Consider the following 20,404-nt stretch of genomic DNA (forward strand, 5'->3'; position numbering starts at 1 on the left):
ACCATGTCCAATTTCTAATTATTTATGTATATATATTTAATAACACTATAGTAACTGTTTTAGCGAACGTTTCCTTCTCCGTGATATGACTGACCTTATGGTGGTTTTGTCTGCAGATCCAAGAGGTCAAAGGTGATTTAACCATTGAAACCACTGAGTCCAACAGTAAACTGACCATCGCTGACAGCCAGCAGGAGCACTGTGGCTGCTACACCGTAGAGTTGCGAAACAACTACGGCGTGAGACAGGCTGCTCTCAACCTCACCGTTGTTGGTATGTTCCATTTATCCAAATCAGGCCGTATTGAATTTGGCCTCTAGGAGCTAGGCAGTGACGCCATTTTTTGCTCCATCATTGAGATTCACAGGACAATTAAGAGTCTGAGAAATCTTTCCCTGTAAAATAATTTTTGCTATAACGCATGATTTACCTCGCTCTACATCCTATCATGTTCGTCTCTCGTAGAAATGGCAGTCCTGTAGCTTTGGGGAATGTTGTTGGGGAAGGGAAGGTACGCAGGCCGGGCCAGCTCGAGCTCTCTAGATCCTAACACTAACAAGCCACTGCAGGGATCTCCAATGGCCTTTTAAGGCTGTGCTTTCTCTTCAGCTGTTGCTTTAATGAGGCCCTTTGCCACTTCTGTCAGAGTGGAGTGTATCCAGCCTGACTCAGGGAAAATACGCAGCAGCCTGGGAGACGAGTTATTGAGCTGCTCCACATAAACGCAACCGTTTATGTGCCCAGAGAACTGTTAATAGCGTACAGAGACACAGCACTTGTTACACACTGGTAAAAACAGCCCCCTACTTAGATGCTTGTTAATGTATATGATCCTCGCGTTACTTTTACAACCTTCGACTGCATGTATGGCGTATAGAGGTTTTAGTATTGAATTGTGTCATATAATTTGTTTCATTGACTCCTCCCCTATTGCAAGCCTGTAGGTGTCAAGCTGTGCTCTATGAGGCGGATTCGTTTGGTGTTTTACAATGGAACCCAGGGGATTAAGTGGGGGTATGCTTGTAACAGCTTGTGTAACATGGCTCCCACCCCTTCAACAAAGCAGGGTGATTAAAGTGCACTGTAGCTAGCAGGCAGTCTGGGTTGTATCGTCTGACATTGGTTGTACATAAAACTGATCCAGACTTCTTGTGTGGATCCTCCCTGCCTCACTGATCATCTGCTCTCACGTATAGTCTCCTGTACTGTGCCTTTAATGGACACCCTGCCATGACTGGATATGGTGAAACTGTTGTTGACGAATGGTTGTTGGCGGTTCAGAAGGTAGAAGGTAGCCACTATAGCCAGCAAACCTTTTTTCATTACCAACACAGCTGTGCTTTTGTGTATGGTGACTACTGAGTACTGACATTTGTGAATGGAAGGTTTGTTTGTCCTCGAACTGTTATCATTTGATCTCCCCCTCAGGTGGTTCATCTTACACAACACATTTATCAGATCCTGGGACTGGGAGTCTAATCTGTCCAAATCTTCACGAGTCGACTAACTCAACTCGCGCCTGTGCAGCGGCCGACAATTGGGGGTCTAGGCTTTGTCCCAAATTGAACCCTATTCTCTATATAGTGCACTACTTTTGACCAGGGCCCATAGGTATCTGGTCAAAAGTAGCGTCCTATATAGGGACTGGGTTACATTTGGGACAAAGCCTAGAGCATGTTTCACATCAATGTAACCCGGACCAGTGTTCAGAACTCAGCGTTGACCTCTTGAGTGGCTCTGTGTGACCTCTGTGTGTTCCAGACAAACCTGATCCCCCTGCCCGTGTTCCAGCCGCCTCAGACATCCGCCGCTCCACCCTCACGCTGTCATGGTACGGCCCCACCTACGACGGGGGCAGCGCCGTCCAGTCTTACAACCTAGAGATATGGAATTCTGTGGACAACGAGTGGAAGGATCTGGTCTCCTGCAACAGCACCTTCTATAATGTTCACAATCTGCTGGGTCAACGCCAGTACAAGTTCAGGGTGCGGGCTGTCAATATCTACGGTATCGGCGAGCCCAGTGCAGAGTCTGAGCCTGTCACAATGCTAGAGGAGGATGTAGAGGGTAAGTGGGGGTCTTTTGGTGTCCTGCCACTCATTGGTTACACTTGTCACTCATTGTTAACAAGCTGTTTTCCTTTGACATTGTCGAACATTGATTCATTGTAATGATTATTGATTCATACCAATGACTAACGACATATTTGTTATAATTTTATCGAACAGAAAAGGAGGAGGTTGAGGATGATGAAGGTATGTCTAATCCAATCCAATAATCCACCTTTCTGCGCAATTGTTTCTTTAAAAAAATAAAAAATAGGTAACACCTATGAAGCACAAATGTAAAATGCTTTATTACGTCCTTTATAATGTCTTGCAATGTGCTTGTGTGTTATGACTGACTAGGCATACATACTGTAATAACTCCAAAGTGTCATGTTCCTATTTTCAGACAAAGAGCCAGACTACAGAGATGTGACCGTTAGAACCGATGTTAAAGTCAAGGATCTGTATGATGTGGAAGAGCGCCTCGGAACGTGAGTACCCACCTATAAACGTTGGTCAGCAAAGCATTTATTTAATTGTGCTCCTCAGGCTCAGTCAGTAGAGCATTGCACTTGTAACACTTGAGTCGTGGGTTCGATTCCCGCTGGGGGTCCCCATATGAACAAGGTATGCCCTACTACTGTACGTCGCCTTGAATAAAAGCTTCTGCCAAATGGCATATATTTCAACGAAAGCATTTATCTACATTGACACTGGTCCGCAATAGCCCTATTGTACATGCCTCTCATCCATGATATCCTCTATCAGATTCCCCCCCAAAAACATTTGTCTTCTATGTTGTAGGGGGAAATTCGGACAAGTATTTAAACTTTTGGAGAAGGCAACGAAAAAGCATTGGGCTGGAAAGTTCATCAAGGCCTACTCTGCGAAAGAGAAAGATAATGTGAGACAAGAGATTGCTATAATGAACTCCCTCCATCACCCCAAACTTGTCCAGTGCATTGATGCCTTCGAAGGCAAGTCGGACATCGTCATGGTTTTGGAAATGTGAGTATATTTCATTTCACTTTTATACCTTACAAATAATATTAATTTCAGTTACCCTATGGGCCCTGGTCAAAAGTAGTGCACTATATAAAGAATAGGTGCCCTTTGGGACGCATAGGCCTATTTACAGTAGTTTGGCTAGAAATGTTATTTTATTTAGTAGATGACAGACTAATGTCACTTGTATGTAAAAAAAAAAATATATATATATATATATATATGAATATGAAAGTGATATAATCTTTATTTTGGGTAATTTCAAAGGAATTTGTTTTCCATTTCCAACATTTCCGTCTGATTTATTTTTACCAGACAGACTCTTCAGACAGAACCATCGGCTTTTTTTATATGGTGATGCTTTGAAAAAGTTAACTTGCCAAATATGTTAGACATGTAAACACATTAGACTGAACCATTTCCCCTTTTCTTTTTATAGCATTGTCAAACAGTTGACTGACACAAGAACACTTGACTCACATTTAAAAACAGCAATTGTCCTTAGTACCAATTTTAGATGATATGCCTTGTAAGCTGAAAAATGATATTCGAGATTTGACAAGGATGTGGTATCCAGTGAATGATTTTCATATTTGGCTGTGATTATCTATATTGCAGGATCTCAACCATCTTTCTCTCTCCCTCTGCAGGATCTCTGGTGGGGAACTGTTTGAGCGTATCATCGATGAAGACTTTGAGCTGACAGAGAGAGAGGTGATCAAGTACATGCTGCAAATCGTGGACGGGGTCCATTACATCCACAAGCAGGGCATAGTCCATCTGGACCTGAAGCCTGAGAATATCATGTGTGTCAACAAGACTGGGAGCACCATCAAACTCATCGACTTTGGCCTCGCACGCAGACTAGGTAACCAGGCCTCATGTGCAGAAGACATTTTCAGGATTAGAGTTGCAAAATTCTGGTAACTTTCCCAGAAATCCTGGTTAGAGGATTCCCAGATATCCTGCTTATTCCCTCCTGATTCCAGAAATATTCCAACTGTGATTTCTGGAAAACGTAGGAATTTTGGTCAAGTTACAGGAATTCAGAAACATGATGTTTCTTTTCAATAACTTCCTATGCTAAACTTCAACATTTCATTATTGAATCCCTCTTCCCCTGTGTGCTCCTAGAAAACTCTGGAACGTTGAAAGTTCTTTTTGGAACCCCTGAGTTTGTGGCCCCAGAAGTGATCAACTATGAAGCAATCAGTTACCCAACAGACATGTGGAGTATAGGAGTCATCTGTTACATCCTGTGAGTGTCAAACCAGTTATAATGACCCTTATAACCACTCTAAGTTCCCTTATAACTACTATTATTTGTAATATTTGTGGTAAGCTTCTATGGTAACACTTTATTTGGAGAGTCCCAAATAGATGGTTTGTACATTGTTCAACTAATTGTCAGCAACATTTCAACTAAATATCTACTTGCCCTAGCCTTAAAACAACATTTGGGTTGTTATTATGAAGTATTTACTGATGTCCTACACAGTTAGTGTAATTTTATGATTTCATGTCTGACTGTTTAGTGATGAGCAAAACCAGAAATGGCTTCTCTGACGTTTTCCAGTAGGATCCCTGAGATGACTAATACAATACATTTTGGACAGTCAATTATTAGTGATCGATATGTTGCTCTGGTTGTCTAACGTTTGTAAATATTTTAAATAGAGGCTCAGAAACCCTTAGAAATATATTTATAGTCGGCTTACTCCAATATTTTTCTGTTCAACTTTAATGATTCCATTTGGCAAAACTACTCCCACCATCACCAACCAAAGTTGCAGCTCCTGCCGCCATTTTGCCCTTTCCAAATAGCCTATATACTTTTGTATTGAATTACTTGTAAACTTCATACTTTTTATTAATTCCAATAGGCCTCCAGTGTTGTTGGAAGGTTGCTTGGACAGTCGCTGTGGCTGTATTTGTCTTATTGTTGAAAACACTATTTCAGATGCAGCAGGTTAAGTTAGTTAGCTAGCATTGGTAATGTTGGCACCAAAGACACAGGCTGAGACTAGGATTCCTTAATGATTTGCCTATACATTTCAGAGTAAACGTTGTGTTCTTCTGACAGGCCTACATGTTAAGACAGTTGCTAAGATGAAACTCTGCTGTTATTGTAGCAAACTCTATTATTTTGGATGTAGCAGTCGGGCTAGCTAGCATGCCATCTAGATGCAGTAACTCTTATGGTTAGCGTAGCTAGTTAGCATCTAATTATAATTTTTTTTGTGGATTGCAGTTGATTGGTGACAATAACATGAACAGATATTCAGCATGACATTCATCCAAGCATTCTAATTTACAACCCAAAAGTAATGTGAAATATACTCAGAACTTATGGCGTAAGCAATATATTTAGACTATCTGGGCTTGATAGCCAGCCAGCTAAGCTAAAAGCAGGCGGAGCATTGCATCATGGGAGGCGAAATGTACCCTGAGAATCATAGTATGCTGTAGGGGAGTGCAATACAGAAGCTTCAAAATGACGAAAACGAGGAATCGTGCAGTATGACTAACAAAAATGATAAAACATCAATGTGTATCAAATCTAACAGTAGTGTATACGCTCACTGATCAGTTTATTAGGTACACCCGTCTAGTATCGGTTCGGACCCCCCTTTGCCTCCAGAACATCCTGAATTATTTGGGGTATTCTACAAGGTGTCTAACATTCCACAGTGATGTTGGTCCATGCTGACGCAATGGCATCACGCAGTTGCTGCAGATTGGACGGAGATTGAACAGCCTGTTCCATCTCATCCCAAAGATGCTCCATTGGGTTGAGGTCTGGGGACTGCGCAGGCCACACAAGTAAACTGAACTCGCTGTCATATTCCAGGTGAAGTTTTTTCACTCAATTGTCCAGTGTTGGTGATTGTGTGCCCACTGGAACCACTTCGTTTTTAGTTGATAGGAGTGGAACCCGGTGTGGTCGTCTGATGCAATAGCCCATCCGTGACGAGGATCGGCGAGTTGTGCATTCCTAGATGCCGTTCTGCACACCACTGTTATACTTATACATTATTTGTCTGTTTGTGGCCCGCCTGTTAGCTTACACAATTCTTGCCATTCTCCTTCGACATCTCTCATCAACAAGCTGTTGTTGCCCACAGGACTGCCGTTGACTGTGTGTTTTTTGTTTGTCGCACCATTCAAATCAAATTGTATTGGTCACAGACACCATGGTTAGCAGATGTTAATGCGAGTGTTTCGAAATGCTTGTCCTTCTAGTTCTGACAGTGCAGCAATATCTAACAAGTAATCTAACAATTCCACAACAACTACCTAATGCACACACATCTAAGTGAAGGGATGGAATCAGAAACATAAATAGGCAAGATGCAATAGATGGTATAGAATACAGTATATGCATATGAGATGAGTAATGCAAGATATGTAAACATTATTAAAGTGGCATTATTAATGTGACTAGTGATCCATTTATTAAAGTGGCCAATGATTTCGAGTCTGTATGTAGGCAGCAGCCTCTCTGTGTTAGTGATCGCTGTTTAACAGCCTGATGGCCTTGAGACAAGCTGTTTTTCCAGTCTCTCGGTCCCAGCTTTGATGCACCTGTACTGACCTCGCCTTCTGGATGGTAGAGGGGTGAACAGGCCGTGGCTCGGGTGGTTGTTGTCCTTGATCTTTTTGGCCTTCCTGTGACATCGGGTGCTGTAGGTGTCCTGGAGGGCAGGTAGTTTGCCCCTGGTGATGCATTGTGCAGACCGCACCACCCTCTGGAGAGCCTTGTGGTTGTGGGCGGTGCAGTTGCCATACCAGGCGGTGTTACAGCCCGACAGGATGCTCTCAATTGTGCATCTGTAAAAATTTGTGAGGGTTTTAGGTGACAAGACAAATTTATCCAGCCTCCTGAGGTTGAAGAGGCGCTGTTGCGCCTCCACCACACTGTCTGTGTGGGTTGACCATTTCAGTTTGTCCGTGATGTGTACACCGAGGAACTTAGCTTTCCACCTTCTCCACTGCTGTCCCTTTGATGTGGATAGGGTGGTGCTCCCTCTGCTGTTTCCTGAAGTCCACGATCATCTCCTTTTGTTGACGTTGAGTGAGAAGTTGTTTTCCTGACACCACACTCCGAGTGCCCCACCTCCTCCCTTGTTGGTAATCAAGCCTACTACTGTTGTGTCGTCTGCAAATTAGAGGATTGAGTTGGTGGCGTGGATGGCCACGCAGTCATGGGTGAACAAGGGAGTACAGGAGGGGGCTGAGCACACACCCTTGTGGGGCCTCAGTATTGAGGATCAGCGAAGTGGAGATGTTGTTTCCTACCTTCACCACCTGGGGGCGGCCCGTCAAAGTCCAGGACCCAATTGTACAGGGCGGGGTTGAGACCCAGGGCCTCCAGCTTAATTATGAGCTTGGAGGGTACTATGGTGTTGAAGGCTGAGCTATAGTCAATGAACAGTATTCTGACGTAGGTATTCCTCTTGTCCAGGTGGGATAGGGCAGTGTGGTGGCGATTGCATCGTCTGTGGACCTATTGGGGCGGTATGCAAATTGATGTGGGTCTAGGGTGACAGGTAAGGTGGCGGTGATATGATCCTTGACTAGTCTCTCAAAGCGCTTCATGATGACAGAAGTCAGTGCCACGGGGATATAGTCATTTAGTTCAGTCATTCACGGTAAGCCCTAGATACTTGTGCGTGAAAAGCCCAAGAGGGCGGCTGTTTCTGAGATACTAGATCCGGCGCGCCCGGCATCAACGTAGTTTTGCCCATTTTAACGGTCAGTCAAACAGTAACTGGATGTGGGCACGTGACTCATTGTCTGTAGGAGCGATCCATTTTTGTGAACGGGCTGGTGTACTTAATAAACTGGCCTGTGGGTGTATACGAACAGCATAACTGGTTATAAAGTGGCAGAATTGTCTTTTAAACCTTGTTCTAACCCTAACCAGCAAGCTGTTGCAGTAATAGTTGATAGTTTGATCATCTGTATATCATCTATAGGGGACTATGCAAATAAAGTATGGCTTTCTATTTGCTACAATGTGTCCCTAATCTCAAACCAGCCTTATCAGGTTTTTCTGGGCTTTCATGCTCTCTGCAACAGATACTTTCCACCAGCAGGCAGTGTATGGGCCTTTCCGTCCTCTATGCCTGTAAATGGATATAGAGGAAGAGCACAGCGATACTCTCCAGTGCCCCCAAACCTCTGAGGTCTCCTTGGTCCACAAAGATTTATTACACACTGCTTACATAAGTGTTACAAATGAGGCTCACCCCATATCTCCTCTGTTGCTTCACAGATTCCAGGCTGCGTCCCAAATGGCGCCCTATGAGTGCACTTTTGGCCAAGGCCCTATGGGAATAGGGTGCCATTTGGAGAATAAAAAGCTTTACTGATGTTCCGTTTTACACCGACAGTATGGAAAAGATCTATGTGTGCCCAATGAGACAAGCAGCTTTGTTGAAATATACCAAGACCACCAATAGTAATAATTTATACTACAATTTGGCCTTTCATCATTTAAAAGTAAGCAGGGTTTAGGGTGGTGGTCTTTCCATAGAAAGCAGAAGTGTTTTTTGGTAGACATTGTTGTGCACTTTTTGTAGGTCAACCATCACTATCCTCTATCGCTTTCCCTCTTTCTCTCTCCCCAGCGTGAGTGGCCTGTCCCCGTTCATGGGGGACAACGACAACGAGACCCTGTCCAACGTGACCTCGGCCACCTGGGACTTTGAAGACGACGCCTTCGATGAGATCTCAGACCACGCCAAAGACTTCATCACCATGCTGCTGAAGAAAGATATGAAGTAAGCACGATGGTGCTGCTCTCAAACACAACATGATTAAAGTCCGGTTGCATCCCAAATTGCAATTTATTCCCTACATAGTGCACTATTTTACCATGGCAAGTATTGCACTAAATATGGAATAGGGTGCCGTTTGGGATGAATCCCCAGTCCTGACATGATTTGAGTGTAAATGTTGTAGAATGGCTTTGATCAGCCTGCCAGGTGTCTGTTTTGATTGTTGAGGTGTAAGATATACGTTATTTACAAATCAAACGGTAGCCTTTGATTCAATGGTTCCTTCCCAAATGGCACCCTATTCCCTGGGTAGTAGACTACTTTTGACCAGGGCTCTGGTCTACCTCTAAATAGGGTGCCATTTGGGACTCGACCCAAATCACTATCTGATGTCTTGGAATACAGTGATAAGAAAGTCTTTACGCCTCTCGCTCAGTGCTCATGTGGTTCTCTGATCGTAGGGCCAGACTAACATGTGATCGCTGCTATGAACACCCATGGCTAAAACAAGACACTGGCAAAATGGAGGCCAAGAAGCTGTCCAAGGAAAGGATGAAGAAATACATCCTGAGAAGGAAATGGCAGGTAGGTGCAAGCAGAACAGATCGTGGGCTGTGTCCCAAATGTAGTCGACTACAGTATATAGGGAATAGGGTGTAATTTGGGATGCAGTCCATTTCTCATGTTACAGTGCAACAGAACGGCCATCCATCTTTAACAGTAGGGCTTTGCTCAGCAGCATAAAATAGTTTAAATGAGAAACAACAAGACAAGCACTGTAGTATGGCACAGTATATGAATCATCCAAAACATGTGCGTTTGAGAATGTTATATAGAATTCTGCTATAGGAGAGGCTACAGAAATTGTTGACTTGCCTCATCAGGCCGACTCGATGAGCTTCCAAGTTGGTTAAGACAAGTGAATCTCACTAAGTCCCTGCAGTTCAACTCATTCTCTGAGTGCTCACACATGAGTAGACCGCTCATTTTACAACAAAGTCAACATGGAGGTCCATTAGTATTTCATGAGGTTGAAAAGGACAAACTGCAAGCATCATGTTGGAGAACTAGAGCACAAAACAGTAGACGGTGAAAGTGGAGCGATGTCCTTTTTTTGTCCTTTGACCTGTATTTTGAACTGAATTTACAAATCCTGAAGGCAACAATCTCAGGGATTAAGTTATCCAGCTTTAGTTGTAGTAGCAAGCATACTTTTAGGATCATAGTGTGTCCCAAATGGCATCTACGCCATATATAGGGTACTACTATAGACCAGCTCAGTGCACGATAAAGGGAATAGGGTGCCATTTGGGACGCACACCTAGTCTCTACTTCATAGCCAACTAACAGGACATTTCAAATTGATACAAACGAGCCCCATTTACTTATAAGATTGCAGTTCTAACATTTCTGGAGGATGTAATTGTCTTCTAGCCCAAGTACTGTTTGTACTGCTCAGACATGTAACGATTGCATCATTGATTTCATGGCAGAAAACGGGACATGCAGTGCGGGCCATAGGAAGACTGTCGTCCATGGCGATGTTGGCGGGCGTCAGTGCCAAGAAGGGCTCCCCTATCGAAGGTGGCATGGCAACAAAACATTAATTGTTTTACTCATGAATGTTCTAAACCTTTCTGTTGTACCCCTGAGCAAGGGATGGCACTCAGCGAGGGGTGTTTGTTTTATTAATGCCACTGAAAATATTTGCCCTCATTTTTTGGAGCACTTTGGTTGGTACAGAAGGTGGTGCTACCAAGGGAGCGGCTGCTCCTATTCGAAGTCAAAGCACCACTCTCTGCACCAGTTTTTGGTTAAGTTCAACTTGAGGCTAAAACAATGTCATTTTTTTGTAATGATTTTTTTTGTTCCCATATTTTGCAGAGGACAACCAGTTCCTTGAGTTTCTGGAGTCTGAGGAGAGAACCCAGGTCAAGCCCACCTTCAGCTCCATGATAAAGGATGTGGAGGTGGTGGAGGGGAGCGCAGCCAGATTTGACTGCAAGATCGAGGGTAATGTCTCACAACCTCCTCATTTACATATACATGCAACATGGCCTCCTCATTTACATATACATGCATCACAAGTGCTGTATCCATTCATCTGCCATGAAGTACATAAACCAAACAGAAGGAAGGCAAATATGGTTTTATGAGACAGCACACAATGTAAACTTTGCGCTCGATGGTTGCCCATAGATGTCATCTGTTCGATCCCATTCATATTTCTAATACTACCTGCATCCTATGAATACCCATTGAGAAACACAGCCTGCATCCCGAAGTGGCACATGCTACAATATGCTGTTCATCCTATAAGAATGCTGCTCATTGACTACAGCTCAGCCTTCAACACCATAGTACCCTCCAAGCTCCTCACTAAGCTCAGGGCCCTGGGTCTGAACCCCTCCCTGTGCAACTGGATCCTAGACTTCCTGACGGGCCAACCTCAGGTGGTGAAGGTAGGCAACAACACCTCCGCCACGCTGATCCTCAACACAGGGGAACCACAAGGGTGCATGCTCAGCCCCCCTCCTGTGTACTCCCTGTTCTCCAACGCGATCATCAAGATTGCTGACGACACAACAGTGGTAGGGAGGAGGTGAGAGTGGTGGCAGGAAAATAACCTTTCCCTCAATGTCAACAAAACGAGCTGATCACGGACTACAGGAGACAGCAGAGAGAGCACATCCCCAAACACATCGACAGGCTGTAGTGGAGAGGGTCAAAAGCTTAAAGTTCATGAAACCAGTTTTAACCATGGCAGTAGCAAATTGAGTTAGAAAACCATGATAAATCTGCAACAATCAACTATCATGTTGAAGACGAAGATGCCTAGTTTATGGCACGGTATCTTATTTTAAATACATTTAAAAAATTTGCTGGAATTAAACATTTCACCCCAAATTCTCATTACTGAAAAGTGTCAGGATTAAATTATTAAGTCATTTTATATCATTTTTGTTCTTCTAACTTATTTGAATATAACACATTATGTTGCTGTAGTATGTCCATAAATTATAATAATTGTATACTAGTTGAAGTTAAACTATAATATTTGTACATAAGTGTCTGTGGACATGTTTCTCATTACCATAACACTTTCAAGTTCAAAAAAAAAATATGTTAGTTTAATAGTTTTATTCACGTATGATGCATCATCTATTGAAGTAGTCCTTAGATGAGCACAAGTTAATATGTTTACTTATATGCCTTCAGAATGAGGATCTTATTCTGAAGGCATATTTCGGTAATGATAAGCTAATTCTAATGTATAGTCAATGGGGTGTGCTGGGCTGTAACTTTAATTTACTAGGACCACTGCTTACACATAGTATAGATTTTTTTTTTCGTCAAACATCAGTTATTTGATTAAGTAGGGGTTGTCAAGAAATATGGTTGAATAACCCCAATTTTGTTTTACTTACAGCCACAATCTGGAGTTTGTCTTTCAGCAAAGAGCAACCCCACCACTTGAAGGAGAATATCCCCCATTTTGACGTGTGTTTGTGTGTGTGATTTTAGTATTCAAGTTATTTGGGATCAACAAATTAGTTACTGAATCTCTAATGGAGCTCAGTACAGTTTTTGTTAAATGGCAAACTATGCACACTCATTACCAAAACATACATTCTCATCTCAGAAACCTGCATATCTTACCGTAATGCACCAATATTTAGTAAATGGTAGGAAAAATAACTAAGACAAAATTAGTTATAAATCTAATATTGTGCCTTCTTTATCCAAATGTGTACATAAAAATAACATGTATACACAAGTAATTATGACAAACAAGATTCAGAAGGTTATGTGTTGCGGTAATGAGAAATTACAAAATGTATTTACTTTTTTTAAATTCAATGTTATGTTTAACTCAGGCCTTTTCATTAGGTGATCAATGTAATGATGTGTTTGCCTTTTTCGACTTGGAAAACTGTTGCGGTAATGAACATTTTTGCATTAGTAGTTGTGGAAATTGTGGTAAAATGCATAATATCAGATCAATGAACTTAACCTCTCTGGTACAAGTGGGACGGTAGCGTCCCACCTTGACAACAGCCAGTGAAAATGCAGGGCGCCAAATTCAAAACAACAGAAATCCCATAATTACAATTCCTCAAACATACAAGTATTATACACCATTTTAAAGATAATCTTCTTGTAAATCCAACCACAGTGTCCGATTTCAAAAAGGCTTTACTGCGAAAGCACACCATGCGATTATGTTAGGTCAGCACCTAGTCACAGAAAACCATACAGCCATTTTCCAGCCAAGGAGAGGGCTCACAAAAGTCAGAAATAGCGATTAAATTAATCACTAACCTTTGATCTTCATCAGATGGCACTCATAGGAATTCATATTACACAATACATGTATGTTTTGTTCGATAAAGTTCATATTTATATCCAAAAATCTCAGTTTACATTGGCGCGTTATGTTCAGAAATGCATTGTCTCAAACAAACATCCGATGAAAGTGCAGAGAGCCACATCAAATTACAGAAATACTAATCATAAACATTGATAAACGATACAGGTGTTAAACATACGAATAAAGATAAACTTCTCCTTAATGCAACCGCTGTGTCAGATTTCAAAAAGGCTTTACGGCAAAAGCACACTTTGCGATTATGTTAGGTCAGCGCCTAGCCACAGAAAACCATACAGCCATTTTCCAGCCAAGGAGAGGGCTCACAAAAGTCAGAAATAGTATTAAAATTAATCCCTTACCTTTGATGATCTTTATCTGGTGGCACTCCCAGGTCTCCATGTTAGACAATAAATGTTTGTTTTGTTCGATAAAGTTAATCTTTATGACCAAAAACCTCCTTTTTGTTCGCACGTTTTGTCCAGTAATCCGAATGCAAAAGGTGCGTGCACTAAGTCCAGACGAAAAGTTTTTAAAAAGTACAATAAAAGTTAGTAGAAACATGCCAAACGATGTTTAAAATCAATCCTCTGGTTGTTTTTGTCATAAATAATAAATAATATTTCAACCGGACAAAAGCTTCGCCAATAGGAAAGGAGAAACAAGAAAGGCGCGTTCCCGATCAGGCGCATGGCTGATGTCTGGAAATTTCCACTGGTCACTGATTGAAAGTGCTGTATCGCCCTCATTTTTCAGAGTAAAAGCCTGAAACAATGCCTAAAGACTGGCCACATGTAGAAGTTGCCATAGAGCTCGTGAACTGGGTCCTAAGTCTTTGTATGGTGGATAGGCTTTTAATGGAAAAACAGCCTTTCAAAATAATAGTACTTCCTGGTTGGATTTTGCTCGGGTTTTCGCCTGCCATATCAGTTCTGTTATACACAGACATTATTTTAACAGTTTTGGAAACTTTAGTGTTTTCTATCCAAATCTACTAATTATATGCATATCCTAGCTTCTGGGCCTGAGTAGCAGGCAGTTTAATTTGGGCACGCTTTTCATCCAAAATTCCGACTGCTGCCCCCTACCCTAGTGAAGTTAACAATAATTCTGAAATGGCAATTGCACCGCCTGCAACCGCAGGGCTTTGCAGAGGGTAGTGCAGTCAGCCCAACGCATCACCGGGGACATCTACAGCACCCGTCACGGGTAGGCGAAGAAGATCATCAAGGACCTTGGGCAACTGCAGCCTGGAGATCTCTGAGGTGAGCCCGAGCCATGGCCTGTTCACCCTGCTACCATCTAGAAGGTGGAAACCATACAAGTGCATCGACCGGTAGATTTAGCTGTTCATCAATCTCCAGGCCATCAGCTGTTCATCAATATCCGGGCCATCAGACAGTTAAACAGTAACCACTAGCCAGCCGGCTTCCACCCAGTACCCTGTTCTGAACCTTAGACACTGTCACTAGCCGGCTACCATCCGCTAAACTGTACACGACCAATGAGGTGCCATTTTGACCAAAGTAATAAAGTTGGTCTGTGTTTTGTGTTTCCTAGGCTACCCTGATCCAGAGGTGGTGTGGTACAAAGACGAACAGCCCATCAAGGAGACGCGCCACTACCAGATTGATTACGACGAAGAGGGCAACTGCAGCCTGGTGATCTCTGAGGTGAATGGCGACGACGATGCCAAATACACCGTCAAGGCTGTCAACAGTCTGGGCGAGGCCACGTGCACAGCCGAACTCCTGGTGGAGGTGATGGCGGAGGAGGAGGAAGAAGAGGAATGAGTGGTACAACCAGTACAAAACAAACCGATATCCCCTGTTTTTAGCTTTTACTATCTTTTTAATAGCTGTGTTGGTAATACACTCCCCTTCTCCGACACACTCTGAAATGGGGGGAATGGGCTTCATTACCTTTTGCTATGATTATGCACTTTCCTACTTATCAGTTATAGTAGATATCAGATGTTGATATTTATAACATTACCTTGGCATTAACCGCATTCCAGCTGTTTGTGTGTGATCCATTTATTTGATTTGCTCAATTTACAGTATCTACGGTTTTCTCCCATCAACCAAACAAACCCGAAGTCAGTGGCGTGTTTGTGGGTTGTTCCACCAATTCGGTGCCTTTTGAGAAGTGTAACTTGGTCAACATTTTTTTATTTATTTCACCAAATGTTAACTTTGTCATAGAGTGCACATGTTCAACTTAATAACAAACACATTTGTCTAAGTGTGTAAGTGCCAAATAATGTAACACGGTTGACAATTTCATCTTATATCGGCCATGAATCCCCTAGTGACGGGGGAATGGAAGTTTGTGTGCAACAGGGAGTGGCAATTGAATGCAAGCTTCACAAAAACATGTTTAATTGTTAAAACATTTCTAGCCTGTCTTATCTATGCGTAACAGAGTTGATGTGTTATGGCTGACCCACTCAGTTTTCCACCACAGGAGTAGAAAGCAGCTCCCCTGCTTTTACACTATGATTTGATTGTTAGATGTTTAATGTTTCTTTTGAAAAGAATATTTCAACATGTATTGTTTCACCATTATTTGAACGAGTTCAGTTCACGTAACAAGGTTGACCTTAAAATGAGGGACAGACATATGAGTCACTAATCACATTAAATAAATGATCATCTTCACAAATGGCTTTGTCAAAGCTGCAAAATAACTAGGGCTTTACAATGATGGTGAAATGTTGGTGTTAAGTGGGTTCAACTGTTCCTAGAAGTCAGAGGGTGCACATCATGGTACATGTCAACATGCAGAATTTAGCCACTTTAGCAAGTCATTATTTATATTAAAAATCCGTGATTTGAATTGTCCATGTGGTCTGTTAAAGGGCACTTCATTTAATATAACACAAGGGTCAATTCCATATTGGTGACCAATTTCTACTTATATAAAAAGGCACTACTTTTGTGGAATGACCCTTGTGTTTTATCAGCATTATGGTATTTGCAATTACCTGGGCTTTTAGAAGGTTTTTTAAAATTATTTAAGCACAGTCTTGTTATCATATTTGAGCATCAGTTTTGTGATCTTCCTTGCAAGCACGTGTCCACCATATTACACATTTGCAATACTAAACAGACCAGTGAATTATCACACACAGATTTTTATTTTGTATTCGATGTGTGTAGATTATATTTCTTCAATTTTTATAAATGTATCAGTATGAGAGATTACATGTAATGAGAACACTACAAGTGTAGTTGCTCACGGTTACAAAATAAATTATCACAAAATCAAGCTGGTTGTATTTCGTGATTGGGATGAGTTTCCTGTAGTGTTAGAAGCATGGGGAAATAATGTCTAGATTGTTTATTTGTCAGTTAAAAAAGAAAAACAAACAGTAAAAAAAAAAAAAGGACCATGACCGGGATTGCTCAATTCATTGACTTATTTCTATAACTTCCTTAACTGAATAGACTAATATGTACACTATAAACTGCACAACTATGAAACTTGGCTTCAGATACCCTCACCTCTGGGATAAAGCTATTCTCAAAACGATAAGCCAGTCATCCAAAACCATAATTGACGGCTCTACACTCAGGTGCTCCTGCCAAAAGTCTTTGAGGAGCTCAAACCCCAGGACAACCCCTCTGGTTCTAGACTGAGACCAACTTCCTTCACTAGGCCCAGGGTCACAAGGAACAAGCTCCATTATGTAGGCAATAATGAGACTTGTAGCAACCACCACCAGGGACAAGTGAACATCAACAACAACTTCAAAAAACTCACCAGGAACATCGTCCACGTTCCCTAACGCCTCTTCCTCCAGCCCTGAGCACTCGCTGGAGGGGAACTGTTAGCCATTGCCGCCTCACTCTGACTTTGAGAACAATCTCTACCTTCAGAGCATTAGTGTTCCTCGAGTATTATCAATGGGGAAACACTAACTGTATTCTCCTCACCTCCAAATGGTAATTTTCACAATTTCATAAATTAATAGAATGCAACAACGCAACTTTAGATCATTGGAACACATTCCCCAAAAGCCACAAAATAACCCTGAACGGATTTCTGCAAATATGTAAATACCACGTGAGTCCTCTTACATTTGGGATCGTCACAGTTCGATTGATCAAACAACCATGAAAAGGCAGGCTATCGCTCCCTCAGTTGCCTATGCACATCAACAACTAATGCTAGCCAGAGCGAGATGCGCTAAAATCTAATGAAGGAACACTAGATAAACCCTCTCAAACTTTTTCAGCTAGTTGGCCGTCAAAATTGAGATATTAAGAGATATGCTAACTGTGGATAACAGTCGTTCAAGTTCATAGCTAGCTAGCAAAGCAATACACATTTCTTGCTAGTCAACCAAATGACACGTGCATCTCCAGCTGTAGCCACTGAAAAAACAATATGAGGGGGAAAAGTCGGTCACTCACCCACTCCTCCAAGGACATAACATGCTCCCAGCAGCTAACTAGCTTGCTAACATGAGACGCAGTGTTTTTAACATGCTAAATAAATAGGTAGTGCCAGAAATAGATACGCTAGCCCAGGGATGTCAAACTCAATCAGCACACGGGCCGTATTGGAAAATATGGTGCACTCAAAATGTATTGTAGTCGAGTAGCCAGTCTAGGCTACTGCTCAAATGTTGCTGTAATAGGTCTACATGTTTCTCATTTGTATGGTGTTTTGCTTCAGGTTTAGTTTTTAGGTTATTCATTGTCAAGCTTTAGAAATTGAAGCCAGACTGCAACATTTTAGTAGCCCAGCTAGGACTGTGGCACTGTCTTGTCCAAAAGTTTTGAGAATGACACAAATTAATTTTCACAAGGTCTGCTGCCTCAGTTTGTATGATGGCAATTTGCATATACTCCAGAATGTTATGAAGAGTGAACAGATGAATTGCAAAGTCCCTCTTTGCCATGCAAATGAACTGAATCCCCCCAAAAACATTTCCACTACATTTCAGCCCTGCCACAAAAGGACCAGCTGACATGTCAGTGATTCTCTCGTTAACACAGGTGTGAGTGTGGACGAGGACAAGGCTGGAGATCACTCTGTCATGCTGATTGAGTTCGAATAACAGACTGGAAGCTTCAAAAGGAGGGTGGTGCTTGGAATCATTGTTCTTCCTCTGTCAACCATGGTTACCTGCAAGGAAACACGTGCCGTCATTGCTTTGCACAAAAAGGGCTTCACAGGCAAGGATATTGCTGCCAGTAAGATTGCACCTAAATCCACCATTTATCGGATCATCAAGAACTTCAAGGAGAGCGGTTCAATTGTTGTGAAGAAGGCTTCAGGCCACCCAAGAAAGTCCAGCAAGCGTCAGGACCGTCTCCTAAAGTTGCTTCAGCTGCGGGATCGGGGCACCACCAGTACAGAGCTTGCTCAAGAATGGCAGCAGGCAGGTGTGAGTGCATCTGCACGCACAGTGAGGCGAAGACTTTTGGAGGATGGCCTGGTGTCAAGAAGGGCAGCAAAGAAGCCACTTCTCTCCAGGAAAAACATCAGGGACAGACTGATATTCTGCAAAAGGTACAGGGATTGGACTGTTGAGGATTGGGGTAAAGTCATTTTCTCTGATGAATCCCCTATCCGATTGTTTGGGGCAACCCAGAAAAAAGCTTGTCTGGAGAAGACAAGGTGAGCGCTACCATCAGTCCTGTGTCATGCCAACAGTAAAGCATCCTGAGACCATTCATGTGTGGGGTTGCTTCTCAGCCAAGGGAGTGGGCTCACTCACAATTTTGCCTAAGAACACAGCCATGAATAAAGAATGGTTCCAACACATCCTCCAAGAGCAACTTCTCCCAACCATTCAGGAACAGTTTGATGACGAACAATGCCTTTCCCAGCATGATGGAGCACCTTGCCATAAGGCAAAAGTGATAACTAAGTGGCTCGGGGAACAAAACATCGATATTTTGGGTCCATGGCCAGGAAACTCCCCAGACCTTAATCCCATTGAGAACTTGTGGTCAATCCTCAAGAGGTGGGTGGACAAACAAAAACCCACAAATTCTGACAAACTCCAAGCATTGATTATGCAAGAATGGGCTGCCATCAGTCAGGATGTGGCCCAGAAGTTAATTGACAGCATGCCAGGGCGGATTGCAGAGGTCTTGAAAAAGAAGGGTCAACACTGCAAATATTGACTCTTTGCATCAACTTAATGTAATTGTCAATAAAAGCCTTTGACACTTATGAAATGCTTGTAATTATACTTCAGTATTCCATAGTAACATCTGACAAAAAATATCTAAAGACACTGAAGCAGCAAACTTTGTGGAAATTAATATTTGTGTCATTCTCAAAACTTTTGGCCACAACTGTACACTTTCCCTCCACTGCACGCTGTAAATGGGACAAATGAAAGCAGCGCAATTGAAGTTGATTTCACCAATGCAAGAACATCAGGCTGTAATTTTATGAAGTAGATAACGCAACTGTTGACTCATTTTATATTCGCTTGTTTGTCCTATTGGGTTCAAAGGCCTTGTGTTTGACACCTGTACTAGCCTATTATGACTGACTTGTGATCTTTGCCCATGCTAGTTTGATTGTCTTGACATTTATTTTTGTATTTATTTAACCTTTATTTAACTAGGCAAGTCAGTTAAGAACAAATTCTTATTTACAATGACGGCCTACACTGGCCAAACCCGGACGACACTGGGCCAATTGTGCCTGCACTATGGGACTCCCAATCACGGCCGGTTGTGATACAGCTTTAGTTACAGTAGTCCATTTTAGTTCAAGATATTGAGTCATTGAAACTGGAACAGTGCATCCCAAATGTGTGGAGGCAGCAAACAATGAACCAGGCCAGCTGTGATTTACAACTTCATAGCAATATTTTTTGGACTACCAAAATTATATTAATCATGCATTGAACTGCATCCATCCATTCTGCCAACAATGCCTTTTGAGTCAAATAGGTTCTATTTTTAAAACCTCTTATAAAGTCAGTTTTGCAGCATATACTAGGAATTTCATCTTTTTTACTGCTATTATGATTGTGTGTTTCATATCTGCAAAGTAGTTCCAACACTGTCAGTTCCACTTTAACAGAAGAAAACACTACATGCTGCATGAACTGTCGACAGCTCCTCAACAACAGGAAGCGACAACTCCGGTGGATCTGGCTTTCCCCGCAACCTCTCTTCTCCAAGCTCCTGATTCTCATCACAAGATACAGCCGCGTCAACCTA

The 20,404-nt window shown here is 42.2% G+C and overlaps 1 protein-coding gene across 4 annotated transcripts in view; it reads left to right on the forward strand.

Annotated features, from left to right (window-relative positions):
• The window catches only part of LOC120064442 (myosin light chain kinase, smooth muscle-like), a 91,940-nt gene extending 75,465 nt beyond the window's left edge, over nt 1-16,475 (forward strand). For 2 of the 4 annotated variants that reach the window (XM_039015022.1, XM_039015023.1), the window contains 12 exons: nt 117-273; nt 1,762-2,067; nt 2,229-2,255; nt 2,455-2,539; nt 2,853-3,056; nt 3,704-3,921; nt 4,188-4,311; nt 8,687-8,839; nt 9,298-9,421; nt 10,330-10,420; nt 10,721-10,849; nt 14,766-16,475. In XM_039015022.1, the coding sequence (XP_038870950.1) occupies nt 117-273; nt 1,762-2,067; nt 2,229-2,255; nt 2,455-2,539; nt 2,853-3,056; nt 3,704-3,921; nt 4,188-4,311; nt 8,687-8,839; nt 9,298-9,421; nt 10,330-10,420; nt 10,721-10,849; nt 14,766-14,998 (1,851 nt within the window). In that variant the 3' untranslated portion in view covers nt 14,999-16,475. Of the gene's footprint in view, nt 1-116; nt 274-1,761; nt 2,068-2,228; nt 2,256-2,454; nt 2,540-2,852; nt 3,057-3,703; nt 3,922-4,187; nt 4,312-8,686; nt 8,840-9,297; nt 9,422-10,329; nt 10,421-10,720; nt 10,850-14,765 lie in introns of those variants that run through there. The other 2 variants (XR_005478598.1, XM_039015024.1) reach the window with 2 other exon arrangements.
• Nucleotides 16,476-20,404: the final 3,929 nt, after the last annotated feature.

Source organism: Salvelinus namaycush, chromosome 19 (genome assembly GCF_016432855.1).
Source record: "Salvelinus namaycush isolate Seneca chromosome 19, SaNama_1.0, whole genome shotgun sequence".
NCBI lineage: Eukaryota > Metazoa > Chordata > Actinopteri > Salmoniformes > Salmonidae > Salvelinus > Salvelinus namaycush.